Source organism: Salpingoeca rosetta (genome assembly GCF_000188695.1).
Source record: "Salpingoeca rosetta unplaced genomic scaffold supercont1.37, whole genome shotgun sequence".
Taxonomy (NCBI): domain Eukaryota; class Choanoflagellata; order Craspedida; family Salpingoecidae; genus Salpingoeca; species Salpingoeca rosetta.
Window position 1 is genome coordinate 603,159 of NW_004754897.1, and position 11,584 is coordinate 614,742.

Here is an 11,584-nt window from a genome sequence, read left to right on the forward strand (position 1 = left end):
TCAACAACAACAACAACAACAACAACAACAACAACAACAACAACAACAACAACAGCAGCAACAACAACAACAACAACAACAACAACAACAACAACAACAACAACAACAACGACCACCACGGCACAACGGACGCTCCGGCCGCGGAGGCCGCCGGGGACCGGCCGCAGCGCCACCGACACGGTCGACGGGGAAGGACCGAGCGACAGACGCGCCGTCTCACAGCCGGCGGCAGCGGCGTTAGCAACCACCCACTACATAGTTCGATAGTGGGTACTCCCCTCCAGCCGGCCTCAGGGCCGCGACGTGTGACCCACCTATTTATACGAACGCTTTCCCACTCTTTGGAGGGTCCACGTACCCGACAAGTGCAACCCACCCACGGGCTCGGGTCGTGTGAATGTGTGATGTGATGTGATTTAATTTGTTTTGTTTGCGTAATACGCAACGGTGCCGTAGGCTCTGCTGTCTTGTGCTCTTGTGCTTTCTTTTACTTCTGCTTTCTGCCTTCTCCAACTGAGCAACTACAGCAACTGGTCTGGCAACCATGGGGTGTCGCTTGCGGGCAACCCCACAAGCGACACCATGCAAAGTATCAACGAGAAAAAAATACAAATTGCACACAATGATCACTCCCATCAACCACAAGAAAGCAAGAGATGGTGCGGCGGAACTGCGTGCTTGTGCTGGTGGTGTTTGTGCTGGGTGTGGCAGCCCTCACGCTCCTCACATCGCTCTTCACGGACAGCACCCAGCAACTACAGCCACAACCTGCAGACGCAGAGAACCCAGACGCCCCTCAACATCAACAACAACAACAACAGCTGCAGCATCAACAACAACAGCAGCAAGCTGCAGATGCACCACCCTCCCAACAGCGCGATTGCAGGTGGAAGGAGGAGGAGTTGCGGGACTATGTGGTGTACTTCAGCAACGTCACGGATCCAGGCCATGTGCACGCCGATCTTCGAGGCGACTCTTTGGTGCCGCAGGTGCGGGCGTGGCTTGGACTGGCTGCGCGGCTGCTGCAGAGGGCCGACGACGCGTACACGTGCGACGACGTGCGGGCGCACATCTATGCGGCGCAGCCGCTGTTCAACGCGGTGGCGCGGCTGCTCTACGCATCGTACGAGCCGCCGCGGCTGCCGGTGGCATCATACGTGTTCAAGCGCATCGAGAGCTACCGGCTGGTGCTGCGTCGGTTACGGGAACAGGAGGGGTCCGGCGACGTGCACGTGATTGTGTCCATGGACCGGTTCAACCTGGCGTACCTGCGCATGCTGACGGAGGAGCTGACCTTCTGCACGTGGCAGCCGATTGTGCACGAGCTGGAGTGGGAGACGTTCCAGCAGATGCAGCGCGACAACATGGTGCGCGTGGCGGTGCCGCTCGCCTTCCACTGGTGGTGGCTGCAGGACACGCTGTGGACGCGGCTGCTCAAGGGCTACGACGGCGACGTGATGTTCCTGGAGGAAGACCACGTGCTGCTGTCCAACGCGTCGCTGCAGCTGGCGCGGGCGATGATGCGCATCAAGAATCGCGGCGAGAGCCAGTGCGACACCACCTCCCTCTCCATGACCGCCGTGCACGTGTTTGGGCAGATGAACCGCTTCCACCACGTGTTCCGCGACCCGGACGCCGCCGTGGTGGAGCAGCCCTTCTTCTCCAACCTCGCCTACGCCTTCAACCGTAGCGTGTACGAGAAGCTGCGTCCGGAGCGCAAGCGTCGCATGGACTGGGACTGGAACATCAACCTCGCCTTCACGCGCGCGCCCAACGGCACGTTTGCGCGGCGGCACCTGCGGCCCGTCCGCAAGCGCGTGCTCAACATCGACATGTGCAAACCGAGCGGGGGCATCCACGAGCTGCGCGTGTCACCGCACCTCGCATACGAGTACTGCGGCACGAAGCAGGGCGGCGCATACGACCTCGACAGCCTGCCGGAGTCGCACATTACGCTGCCTGCGCAGGTGGACGTGTACCGGTTTGAGGGCCGCTACCCAAAGTGGCTGTGGGTGCGGGAGATTGTTGACCCGCAGTTCATCATCGCGTGTGGCGACGGCGCTGCGTGGAAGCCCGCGCGTAAGGTGTGTGTGCACGAGGACACGGGCGACGTGATTGGCTGCCCGGCTCAGTTTGCATTCAAGAGTGAGGGTAGTGAAGGGGGTGACGGTGGTGAGGGAGGGGGCGGTAAGGCTGATAGTGAAGGGGGTGGTGGTGATGGTGGTGGGGATGAGGGTGCAGTGGTTGAGGAGGAGAAGGTATGTGAGCCGCAGGATGAGCGGTGGTATCCATATGTAGGTAGCAGCATGACAGGCAAGGCATGATGAGGAATGGTGTGATGTGTGTGTCTGTGTGTGTGTGTGTGTCTATGTGTGTGTGTGTCTGTGTGTGTGTGTAGGCTTTTCTGTCTCTGTGTGTGTGTGTGTGCGTAAACTTTTCTGCGTAAGTTTTCTGTGTGTTTCTCTCTGTGTACGTTTGTCTGTGTGTACGTTTTTCTGTATGGCCGTCCTCTGCATCATTGCTTGGTTGTGTGTTCGTTATTTAGCCAATCAGCTAGGCAGCTTCTTCGGTTACTCCTTCATTCATTCATTCACCTTGAAGGACCTTGCCTCTTCCCCTGTTTGGTTCATTCGCGAGAGCGTGGAAACTTCCTTCTCGCGTGTTTAATCATGCTGCCGTAAACAAGACAAGCTCTGACGAGGCAACACAGGCATGTGTGATGGTGTGATGGTGTGATGGTGTGTGTGTGTGTGTGTGTGTGTGTGTGTGTGTGTGTGTGTGTGTGTGTGTGTGTGTGTGTGTGTGTGTGTGTGGTGTGTCATTGCTGCTCGTCGTGTTTGGAAAAAAGTTCCGCTTCAATTGCCCCCCCCCCAATCCAAACACTTCAAAAAACAGGGGAACTAAAGTCGACGGTCGTGACATCGCAAGCAGCTACATAACGTTAGCCACGCGCATAGCAAGAACCAGGATGCAGCGCCCCCGCCCCCACACAAACACACACACAAACACACACACACTTCTCCCCGCCAGAGCATCACTGGCCAGCCTTGCGCGTTGCCATGGTGTAGTGAGCAGAAAGACCCATTGACTCGAACTCTTGCTGCGTCACGTTCTCTGGATCGATGGCGAAGCCGGCGTCAAGCAAGAGCTTGTCGATGACGTCGCTCCTGTGGTTGACAATGTCCACTTGCAAGCCCTCCTCAAAGTAAGGCTTGCCATCGCCAACCCAGTAGCCGAGCAGCAGCGGTGCGCCTGGTGCCAGCACGCGCGCCCATTCACAAAACGCCGCCTTCACCTGTGTTTCGTCCAGGTGGTGCAGCGCAAAGTAGCAGATCATGCCCGCACACGTGCCGTCGTCAATTGTGGGCAGTGACAGCATTGTACCCTGCTGTGCATCGTGTCCGACCGGCTCCAGTCGCGTCTTGGCAATGGCCACCATCTCCGCAGACACATCAATGCCAAGCAGCCTTGGTTTGCGGGCACCCTGCTCCTGCGCCATTTGCTCTGCTGTAGCTGTGGCCTGACGTTGCGTATCGTCGCCGGTGTGCTGTGAGAGCTTGGCATCCACAATCTCCAGCATGTTGCCGCTGCCGCATGCCATGTCAAGCACCCACCAAGACGAGCGCCCACGCTCCATGTCCGGGGCGGGGCGATCGCACATCACTTGGGCCACGGCGTCTGTAAATTGGGCCAGCTGTTGCTCGTACGAAGGCGTCTTCACTTCCGCAATCATGACCTCGTCATATTCCTTGGCACACGCGTTGTAGGCTTTTGCCACAGCTTCCTCGCTCGCAAGCGGCATCGTTGTGTGTGTGTGTGTGTGTGTGTGTGTGTGTGTGTGTGTGTGTGTGTGTGTGTGTGTGTGTGTGTGTGTGTGTGTGTGTGTGTGTGTGTGTGTGTGTGTGTGTGTGTGTGTGTGTGTGTGACGAGACAGAGACGAGCAAAGGTCCGCGCCCTGCCGATAATTCATAAAGATTTTCAACAATCTTCCCTAAGTGCCGCCGAATCCAACGCTGCTCACCGCCAGCAACAAACAAAACAGCACACAAACGCACTCTCACTGTCTGAAGCGGAGTCACACCAGCACAATGCCACCAAGACAGCTGACGACAAAGACACACACCTCGCGTCACATGATGCGTTGTGATGCGCTAGCAGCGTGGCACGCTTTGCGGTGAGTGCTACATTTTTTTTTGCATTTGTGTGTGTCCTGCGATGTTAACGAGACCTTGCTTCATGTCAAGACATACCACAAGTGCACAAGCAAGCAAACCAGCAAGCAACCCAGGTATCATGCAAGCAACGTCGTCACTCACGCTCTTCCTCCACTCTCTTCTCGCTGCCCTTGATAGCCGTGGTACAGCAGGGATGATATCATGAGGAGCATATTCCTTTGTATTCCCTGACGACTCGAGCCACTGCACGCAGCACGCTTCGACTCAGCAGAGCATGACAGCGCACAAGCACCTCCCACACTGCGCCAACTTCTTCGTTTGCGAAAGCAAAGATACAGAGTCAGTCACCACACGCACACACGCGCGCAGCGCCGATGACCTGTCTCGTTCGAAGAAAATAACATTCGTGTTGCTACCGCGTTCTTCGTTCGCTGCGAACACATTCACACAATCAGCTGTTGTGCTGTCAACGCAGCAACGCCAGCCACAACAGAAACGCCCCCCCCCCGACCACACCCTTCACTTTCTTCCACGCTCCACGACAGCTGCAGCAACAGCATCGCCCTCCTCGCCAGCGGTTTCGTCGACAAGAACACCCACCCCCAACACCACAGCCAGAGCTCTCGCGCCCACACACACACACACACACACACACTTCACGTGTACTGCACACCACAGCGCGCGCGCGTTGACTGCAGCTACAAGCGAAGCCGAGCAGCTGTACATCTTCTGGCCCCATGCGACAGGTTTGCTCACGTCGCCAATACCCTTGCTACCCGCAATCGTCGTTCATAAGCGTCACATTTGGACGCAATCGCCGCATCAAGGACCACCCCGGCTTGTCTTAACACCATGAGCTTTACAAGAGGCACAGATCCACCAGCATCGCACTTTGGCGCGTTCACACTCGGCATCAATGGTGGCGATGACCTGTGCATCGATTTGACTTGCCCACACCCATTGGCAGCGGGTGATGGTAACGGCGATGGCGGTGATGGTGACGGCAAACGGGGTGGTGTGCTGCCCCCTCCAGCGCCACGCCCCCAGCAGGAGGCTTTGCAGCAACAACAGCAGCTGATACACCTGCTGTTGTTGCTACCTCTGCTCCAACATGTGCAACAACCACCACAACAGCAACAACAGCAGCAGCAGCAGCGAAATGTGCAGCAACACCAACACCAACAACAACACCAGTGATTTCTGGCCCTCCTCCTCTCCTCTCGTTAGCAGTTGATGAATCATGCCCGTTTCTTTGTGTGTGTGTGTGAGTGTGTGTGTGTGTTTGTGTGTTCCTTTATGTGCATTCACTCGTGTGCATTTATTCGTGTTATCTTACTGATGCTTCCTCCGAAAGGTCTCTTGTCTCTAGCATGTTATGTTATGTTATGTGTGGCGTCACTTGCGTTCTCGTGTTCGCCCCAGCCCATCTTTCTTTATGCGACATGTTTTCTCCTCTCAACGCGACGTTCAAGCGCGCAAGAGTGCACACAGCGCCGCGCACACCCACCAGCAATTGTGTACGTCTTCCAAAGCACACACACGCACATCCACACACACACACACATCCGCACACGCACACGCACACACACATCGACACACACACACACAAACACACATCCACGCACACACACACACACATCCGCACACGCACACAAACACAAACACACACCCGCACACACACACACACAACACACACACACACACATCCACACACACACACACAATCGACGATTGTTGTTGCTTATCATTTGCTAAATTTCCACAACCACAGCGACAATGACAACGACGATGACAATGACAACGATGAGGACGCGCACGCGATTTCCACTCATCCTCGTCCTCCTCCTCTGCTGCCTCTTGTTCCCGCTGTTCGTCGCTGTGCAGGCAGAGGTGACGCTGAACGAGGACGAGCACGGCGCGTTCCACATCAACACGAACGACCCTGTGCGCCAGGCCGTACATTTCAATGGCGTCGATGTGCTGGCGTTGCTGCGTTCACAGCAGAGCACCATCGCCGGTCACGGCGCCGCCATCACGGAGCAAAACGCGTTGTTGGACCGGCTCGAAGCAGACGCGGCGGCGCAGACGGCAAAGGTGAAGCAGTTGAGGGCGGCGACGTGCCGCGCCTTCCCGCCGTCCGTGTCTGCCTCCGTGCTGTCAGGCCTCGGCGCCAACAGCAACGTGTGGTTTGAGGGTGTGATGGCGAACAACGGCCTCATCTACGGCATCCCAAGCGACGGCCCCGCCGTGTACATCATCGACCCCGAGACCAGGGCCGTCAACCTCGAGCTGCTCAGCCCTTTTCCCGCCTCCCCCATCAATCAGGAAACCTTCAAGTGGTCTGGCGGCGTGCTGGCGCGCAACGGCCGCATCTATGCCATTCCGCTCCGCGCCACCGCCGTGCTGGTCATCGACCCCGAAACACACACCCTTGACCTGACGAGCATGGCCGGGTTCACCCCGAACCAGCAAGGGCTGTGGTTTGACGGCGTGGAGGCCAACAACGGCCTCATCTACGGCATCCCCTACAGCTCCTCTGCGGTGCTCATTGTTGATCCCGACAACCACATCGCCGACAACACGACCATCGTCGGCCTCGGCGACGCCGCGTTCAAGTGGTCCGGCGGCGTGCTTGCAGGCAACGGCAAGATTTACGGCGTGCCTGCGGCAGCAACCAGCGTGCTCATCATTGACCCGGCCAGCAACACCGTGGACACGACGACCCTGTACACGGGGATGGCGGAAATCACCGCAAAGTGGAGCAAGGGCGTGCTTGCAGGCAACGGCAAGATCTACAGCATGCCCTACAACGCCCCGAGCGTCCTCGTTATCGACCCCGTCGCCAACACCGTGGACACCACCAGCATGGCAAACGTGTCACCGCACGGCACGGCGTGGCTCAGCAACGTTTTGGCCGACAACGGATACATTTACGCCGCACCTTTCAACATCTCCGCCATCGCCATCATCGATCCGTTCACCGACACCATTGACCTGACGCTCAAGCCCCTGCCGTCCACGGGGTTCAGGTGGACCAGTGTTGTGCGCGCGCCAAATGGGAAGCTCTATGCGCCGCCGTACTCCCGCAAGTATCCGTACCTCCTCATCATCGACCCTGGCTGCTGAGGGTTGCGCGAAACAACGAAACGAGGATCTGCGGGAACTGCGGGAACTGGGGAAAGCAAGACTAGAGGAGCTGAAGAGGGTGGTGGCTGCAAGTGAGAGGATAGGCTGCGTGACGGCGAGCCAGGAGCACAGAACTGCCCGTTTGTCTGTGTCTCAAGGATGAAGATAGCGTTGATACTGAAGGAGTTTGTTCTTGCACTCGAGTCAGTTGCGTATGCACTTGTATGTTAGTTTGAGTTTGTAGTTGCACACGAGTGCAATGCGATTACATATTCCGTTCACCTTTGTTGACGCAATGGCTTGAACATGGCGTCAAGCCTTCACTCCTGCGTTACCGAGTGAACACAAGCAAGCGCACACCAGCGAATGCGACGAGCGAGTGAAAGTGCTAGGAGAGTGAGAGTGAGACCAATGCAACAACAGTCACAGACAGAATAAAGGGATCACACACACACACACTTGCTTGTTTGTGTTTGGCTGGAATAATAGTGGAAGATATGGCTATTTCTCCACAATCGACAGACAGCCAGTCATGGACTTTGCCAACTTGCCAGACGTGAGTCCTGTCACATGCCCATGCATGCATACGAATGCACGCGAATGCTCCATGGTGTTGCTCCACGGGCCGCATGCCTCCGTTTCCCTTCCCCACACGCTCACGCAATTGCACCCTTGTTTCCAATCGGCAGTTGGGATCTGTGTCCCTCGTTCCCGTCCCTCAACAGCAACAGCAACAGCAACAGCAACAGCAACAGCAACAGCAACAGCAACAGCAACAGCAACAGCAACAGCAACAGCGAGGTGAGCAAGCACACGCCCAAGCCGAAACGGAAACCGCAGCGCCGCCGCCGGCACAGCTCTCGCTGTCGGTTGCACCCGGCGCCACAGATGACGACGATGGCAATACGGGTGGTGCTGCTGACAGTCACTCCAACAACACTGGAGCAATGCATCAGCAGCAGCAGGGTGGCGCAGATGCCACGGCGACATCTCCTTCTGCTGCAGCACCGCCGTCCGCTGTGAGCAGCAACACCACAAGCAGTGGGGCATCTGCAGACAGCGTGCATGCGCCGTTCTACTGGTTCTGGCAGCACTCCTCTGGAGCCTGGTCGCCATTCTCCAAGTTTGACTCGGACGCGCTCGAGGCTGCACTGCAGGCGCACAAGGACAAGGTGAAGGACGACGAAACGAACAATGGCGGCGCCCGTGGCCGTGACAGCGACATCGGTGGTGATGATGTGGTCGTTGTCACCGACAGCGGACGATTCACCGTGGATGTTCTGAAGCGCCAGCGGTCTCCACGCTACTGGGCTGGCCAGCCCAACCCCGTCGTCAGGTAGGGGCTGTGTGTATGTCTGCGTGTGCGTGCGTGTGTGTGTGTGTGTGTGTGTGTGTGTGTGTGTGTATGTGTGTGTGTGTGTGTGTGTTGGGTTTGGAGAGGAGGTTGTGGAAAGCGAGTCGTTGGTCATGCTTTCGTGGTGCATTCGATTGGTTGCACTGGTTTGGTTGTATATGTGAGCTGGTGCGTGCGACAGCGTGGAGCGTGGTAGACGTGATGGCAGCTTGTTCATCGCTCGCCTTAACGTTTTGAATCTGCTTTGCAGGAGCGCGTGGGTTGTTGGTCAGGGCCCGACGCTGCAGCCGCTGCCAGAGGAACACAGCGACATTGTCGAGGTGTGTGCCTGAGTGTGTCTGTGTGTGTGAGTGAGTGAGTGTGCGTGTGTGAGTGTGTGTGTGTGTGTGTGGTTAAGCCTGTATCGTAAATGTTGAGTTTGCAGGTTGACATTCATCGTCCTACCTACCTCTTCTTCACCAGCCACCACCCTCACCACAACCACCTCATCACCACCACCACCACCACCACCACGCCACCACCAACGCCATTAGATTGCGTATCAAGAGTCACGCAAGTCCGGGCAGTGGAAGAAGACCGTTGATCTTCCAAACCAAAACCGCGCTGTCCTCCATCACCAGGTGCTGCTGTCGTCGTAACGGCGGTTGCGTCCATCTGCTGTGTGTGTGTCTGTGTGTGTCTGTGTGTGTCTGTGTGTCTGTGTGTCTGTGTCTATGTGTGTGTGTGTGTGTGTGTCTGTGTGTGTGTGTGTGTGTGGCCACCAAACGATCACGCACCATTCTATCGACACAACACTGCAACCCTCATTCGTACACCCTGCCAATGCCCCTGTCCATACCTGCCCCGGTCCCTCCTCCCAGCACCTGTTTGTGTTCTACGAGTCGGCATCGTCTGAGCCGCGCCGTCTTGCCCGCGGCCTCGCTGATCACGTCGCACAGGGTACACGCACACACACACACACACACACACACACACACACACACACACACACACACACACACACACACACACACACACACACACACACACACGAGAGATGTGAATGTTTGCTGCTGTCAGCTGACACTGACATGTGCTACCCACTTACACCCGAACACCACCACCATCATCATGACCACCATCATGACCACCATCATCACGGCAGGGTCAGCCCCGAGTGAAGCGTTTGATCACCTCGTCCTCGTCATTGCCGGCCCAACACCAGAGCGACCGAACCTCAGCAGTCTTGGCTTTCACGTCACGAAGGACAAGGTGGTGATTGTGTGCGTGTGTGTGTGCGTGTGTGCGTGTGTGTGTGTGTGTGTGCGTGTGTGTGTGTGTGTGTGTGTGTGTGTGTGTGTGTGTGTGCGTGTGTGGGCGTGCATGGTTTTGCTTGCATATTGCGCCACATACGACGCGTCACACCACCACCACCACCACCACCACCACATCTCCAACGTCTGCATCGCGTTCATCAGGTTGGCGACGTGACGGACATCTGCGACGCCCTCCGCTCCATCGGGTCCGAGCTCATCGCCACCCACTTCGTCCGTGAGTCAAAGGCCATGCGATTGTCATTGTGGAGATGGCGACAGTGGCGGTGGCGGTGCATTGTGACTGAGTGGGGGTTGAGTGCTGGTGCGGTGCTGGTGCAAGCAATGTGAACTCTTCCCTGCTTGACCGAATGCTTACAATTCATCCCCTTCATCGTTTCCATCATCATCAAACACCGCCACTCATCATGGCCGTATGCGCACGCCAGTTACCGGCTCGTCCAAGAGTACGGGTCGGGTTGAGTTTCTGCCAATCCACTGGGAGACGCCTGCGTCGCTGCTCGACAGGTGCGTACCAGCGAGGCGCGCGCGCATGGTGACGTGTCTCTGTGTCTGTGTGTGTGTGTGTCTGTGTCTGTGTGTGTGTCTGTGTCTGTGTGTCTGTGTGTATGCGTCTGTGTCTGTGTGTCTGTGTGTGTGTGTGTGTGTGTGTCTGTGTGTGTTTGCATGCGCATGAAACGGTTGCATGATGACAACAGCTTGCGATCACACCACCACATCCACACACTGGACCTCTATCATCACTCCCTCCTCCGACATCGCCCTTCCCAATCCATTCCCTCCACTGTTGTGCAGCGTGCGCGATGTTCAGCTCAACACAATCCGAAACCTGCGTGGTTTTGTCAACGAAATCCTCGCAGACACATACGCCTACCACAACCACGTAAAAACACACAACACACATATTCGCTTGCTGTGTGTGACTGTGTGTGAGAGAGAGAGAGTGTGTGTGTGTGTGTGTTCTCTGTTTTCTCAAAGCACACACACACACATCCTCCTGGCCAACAGTCCTCAACCACCTCTCTGTGCACCACGTCACGGTTTCATCCATTCACCTCTTCACCATCATGGTGTCACGTGCCGGCAGAAATCGGCCATGGTCGCAGCCATCGCCGCAGCCATCAACACCACCATCGCATCGTTCCAGCACCACAACCCCTCGTTCACGGGCTCCATATCCGTCATGGCGCACGGCTTTGGGGGCGTGCTCGTCCACGACCTTCTCACCCCATTTGGCGATGCATGCGGCAGTGATCGTGATGTGGATGGTGGTGAAGGTGAAGGTGAAGGTGATGGTGCTGATGATGGTGATGGTGATGGTGATGGTGATGGTGGTGTCGACCCAGCAGTGGAGTTTCAGGCGTTTCTTGACGAGCACGGTATGGGATGGTATCTGCTCATGTGCTACTCATGTACCATTTGATCGGCATTCTCGCTTTTGCTGCATCTTGCTGTAATGACCCCACCCTCCCTGTCCCAACGCCCCATCGTAACACCTCACGTGCCCAAACACATCCCATTGAACACACACACACACACACACACACACACACACACACACACACACACACACACACACACACACACACACACACACACACACAACACTCACCCAC

At 56.7% G+C, this 11,584-nt stretch overlaps 5 protein-coding genes across 5 annotated transcripts in view; 4 read left to right on the forward strand and 1 right to left on the reverse strand.

Moving 5' to 3' along the window:
* The first annotated feature begins 621 nt into the window (after positions 1 to 621).
* On the forward strand, positions 622 to 2,620 carry PTSG_10917 (uncharacterized protein). Its single transcript, XM_004988246.1, has one exon. The coding sequence runs from the start codon at positions 657 to 659 to the stop codon at positions 2,322 to 2,324; it is 1,668 nt and encodes a 555-aa protein (XP_004988303.1). The 5' UTR covers positions 622 to 656; the 3' UTR covers positions 2,325 to 2,620.
* Positions 2,621 to 3,034: 414 nt separating this feature from the next.
* PTSG_10918 (uncharacterized protein) lies at positions 3,035 to 3,802 on the reverse strand (the record flags this gene model as incomplete). Its single annotated transcript, XM_004988247.1, has 1 exon — positions 3,035 to 3,802. One exon carries the CDS (start codon positions 3,800 to 3,802, stop codon positions 3,035 to 3,037), a length of 768 nt encoding a protein of 255 aa, XP_004988304.1.
* Positions 3,803 to 4,210: 408 nt separating this feature from the next.
* On the forward strand, positions 4,211 to 5,775 carry PTSG_10919 (uncharacterized protein). Its single transcript, XM_004988248.1, has one exon. It carries the CDS (start codon positions 4,450 to 4,452, stop codon positions 5,029 to 5,031), a length of 582 nt encoding a protein of 193 aa, XP_004988305.1. The 5' UTR covers positions 4,211 to 4,449; the 3' UTR covers positions 5,032 to 5,775.
* A 162-nt stretch (positions 5,776 to 5,937) lies between these two features.
* Positions 5,938 to 7,583, forward strand: PTSG_10920 (uncharacterized protein). Its single transcript, XM_004988249.1, has one exon. The coding sequence runs from the start codon at positions 5,952 to 5,954 to the stop codon at positions 7,299 to 7,301; it is 1,350 nt and encodes a 449-aa protein (XP_004988306.1). The 5' UTR covers positions 5,938 to 5,951; the 3' UTR covers positions 7,302 to 7,583.
* A 233-nt stretch (positions 7,584 to 7,816) lies between these two features.
* The window catches only part of PTSG_10921 (uncharacterized protein), a 6,418-nt gene continuing 2,650 nt past the window's right edge, over positions 7,817 to 11,584 (forward strand). The window contains exons 1-10 of the mRNA XM_004988250.1: positions 7,817 to 7,857; positions 7,991 to 8,637; positions 8,906 to 8,975; positions 9,189 to 9,275; positions 9,516 to 9,594; positions 9,800 to 9,906; positions 10,113 to 10,185; positions 10,397 to 10,475; positions 10,764 to 10,851; positions 11,056 to 11,347. Coding sequence (XP_004988307.1) covers positions 7,834 to 7,857; positions 7,991 to 8,637; positions 8,906 to 8,975; positions 9,189 to 9,275; positions 9,516 to 9,594; positions 9,800 to 9,906; positions 10,113 to 10,185; positions 10,397 to 10,475; positions 10,764 to 10,851; positions 11,056 to 11,347 — 1,546 coding nt within the window. The 5' untranslated portion in view covers positions 7,817 to 7,833. The remainder of the gene's footprint in view (positions 7,858 to 7,990; positions 8,638 to 8,905; positions 8,976 to 9,188; positions 9,276 to 9,515; positions 9,595 to 9,799; positions 9,907 to 10,112; positions 10,186 to 10,396; positions 10,476 to 10,763; positions 10,852 to 11,055; positions 11,348 to 11,584) is intronic.

Excerpts from the sequence above, each read along its gene's own strand:
- PTSG_10917 (XM_004988246.1), top strand. The coding sequence starts at position 657 with ATGGTGCGGCGGAACTGCGTGCTTGTGCTGGTGGTGTTTGTGCTGGGT.
- PTSG_10919 (XM_004988248.1), top strand. The coding sequence starts at position 4,450 with ATGACAGCGCACAAGCACCTCCCACACTGCGCCAACTTCTTCGTTTGC.
- PTSG_10920 (XM_004988249.1), top strand. The coding sequence starts at position 5,952 with ATGACAACGACGATGACAATGACAACGATGAGGACGCGCACGCGATTT.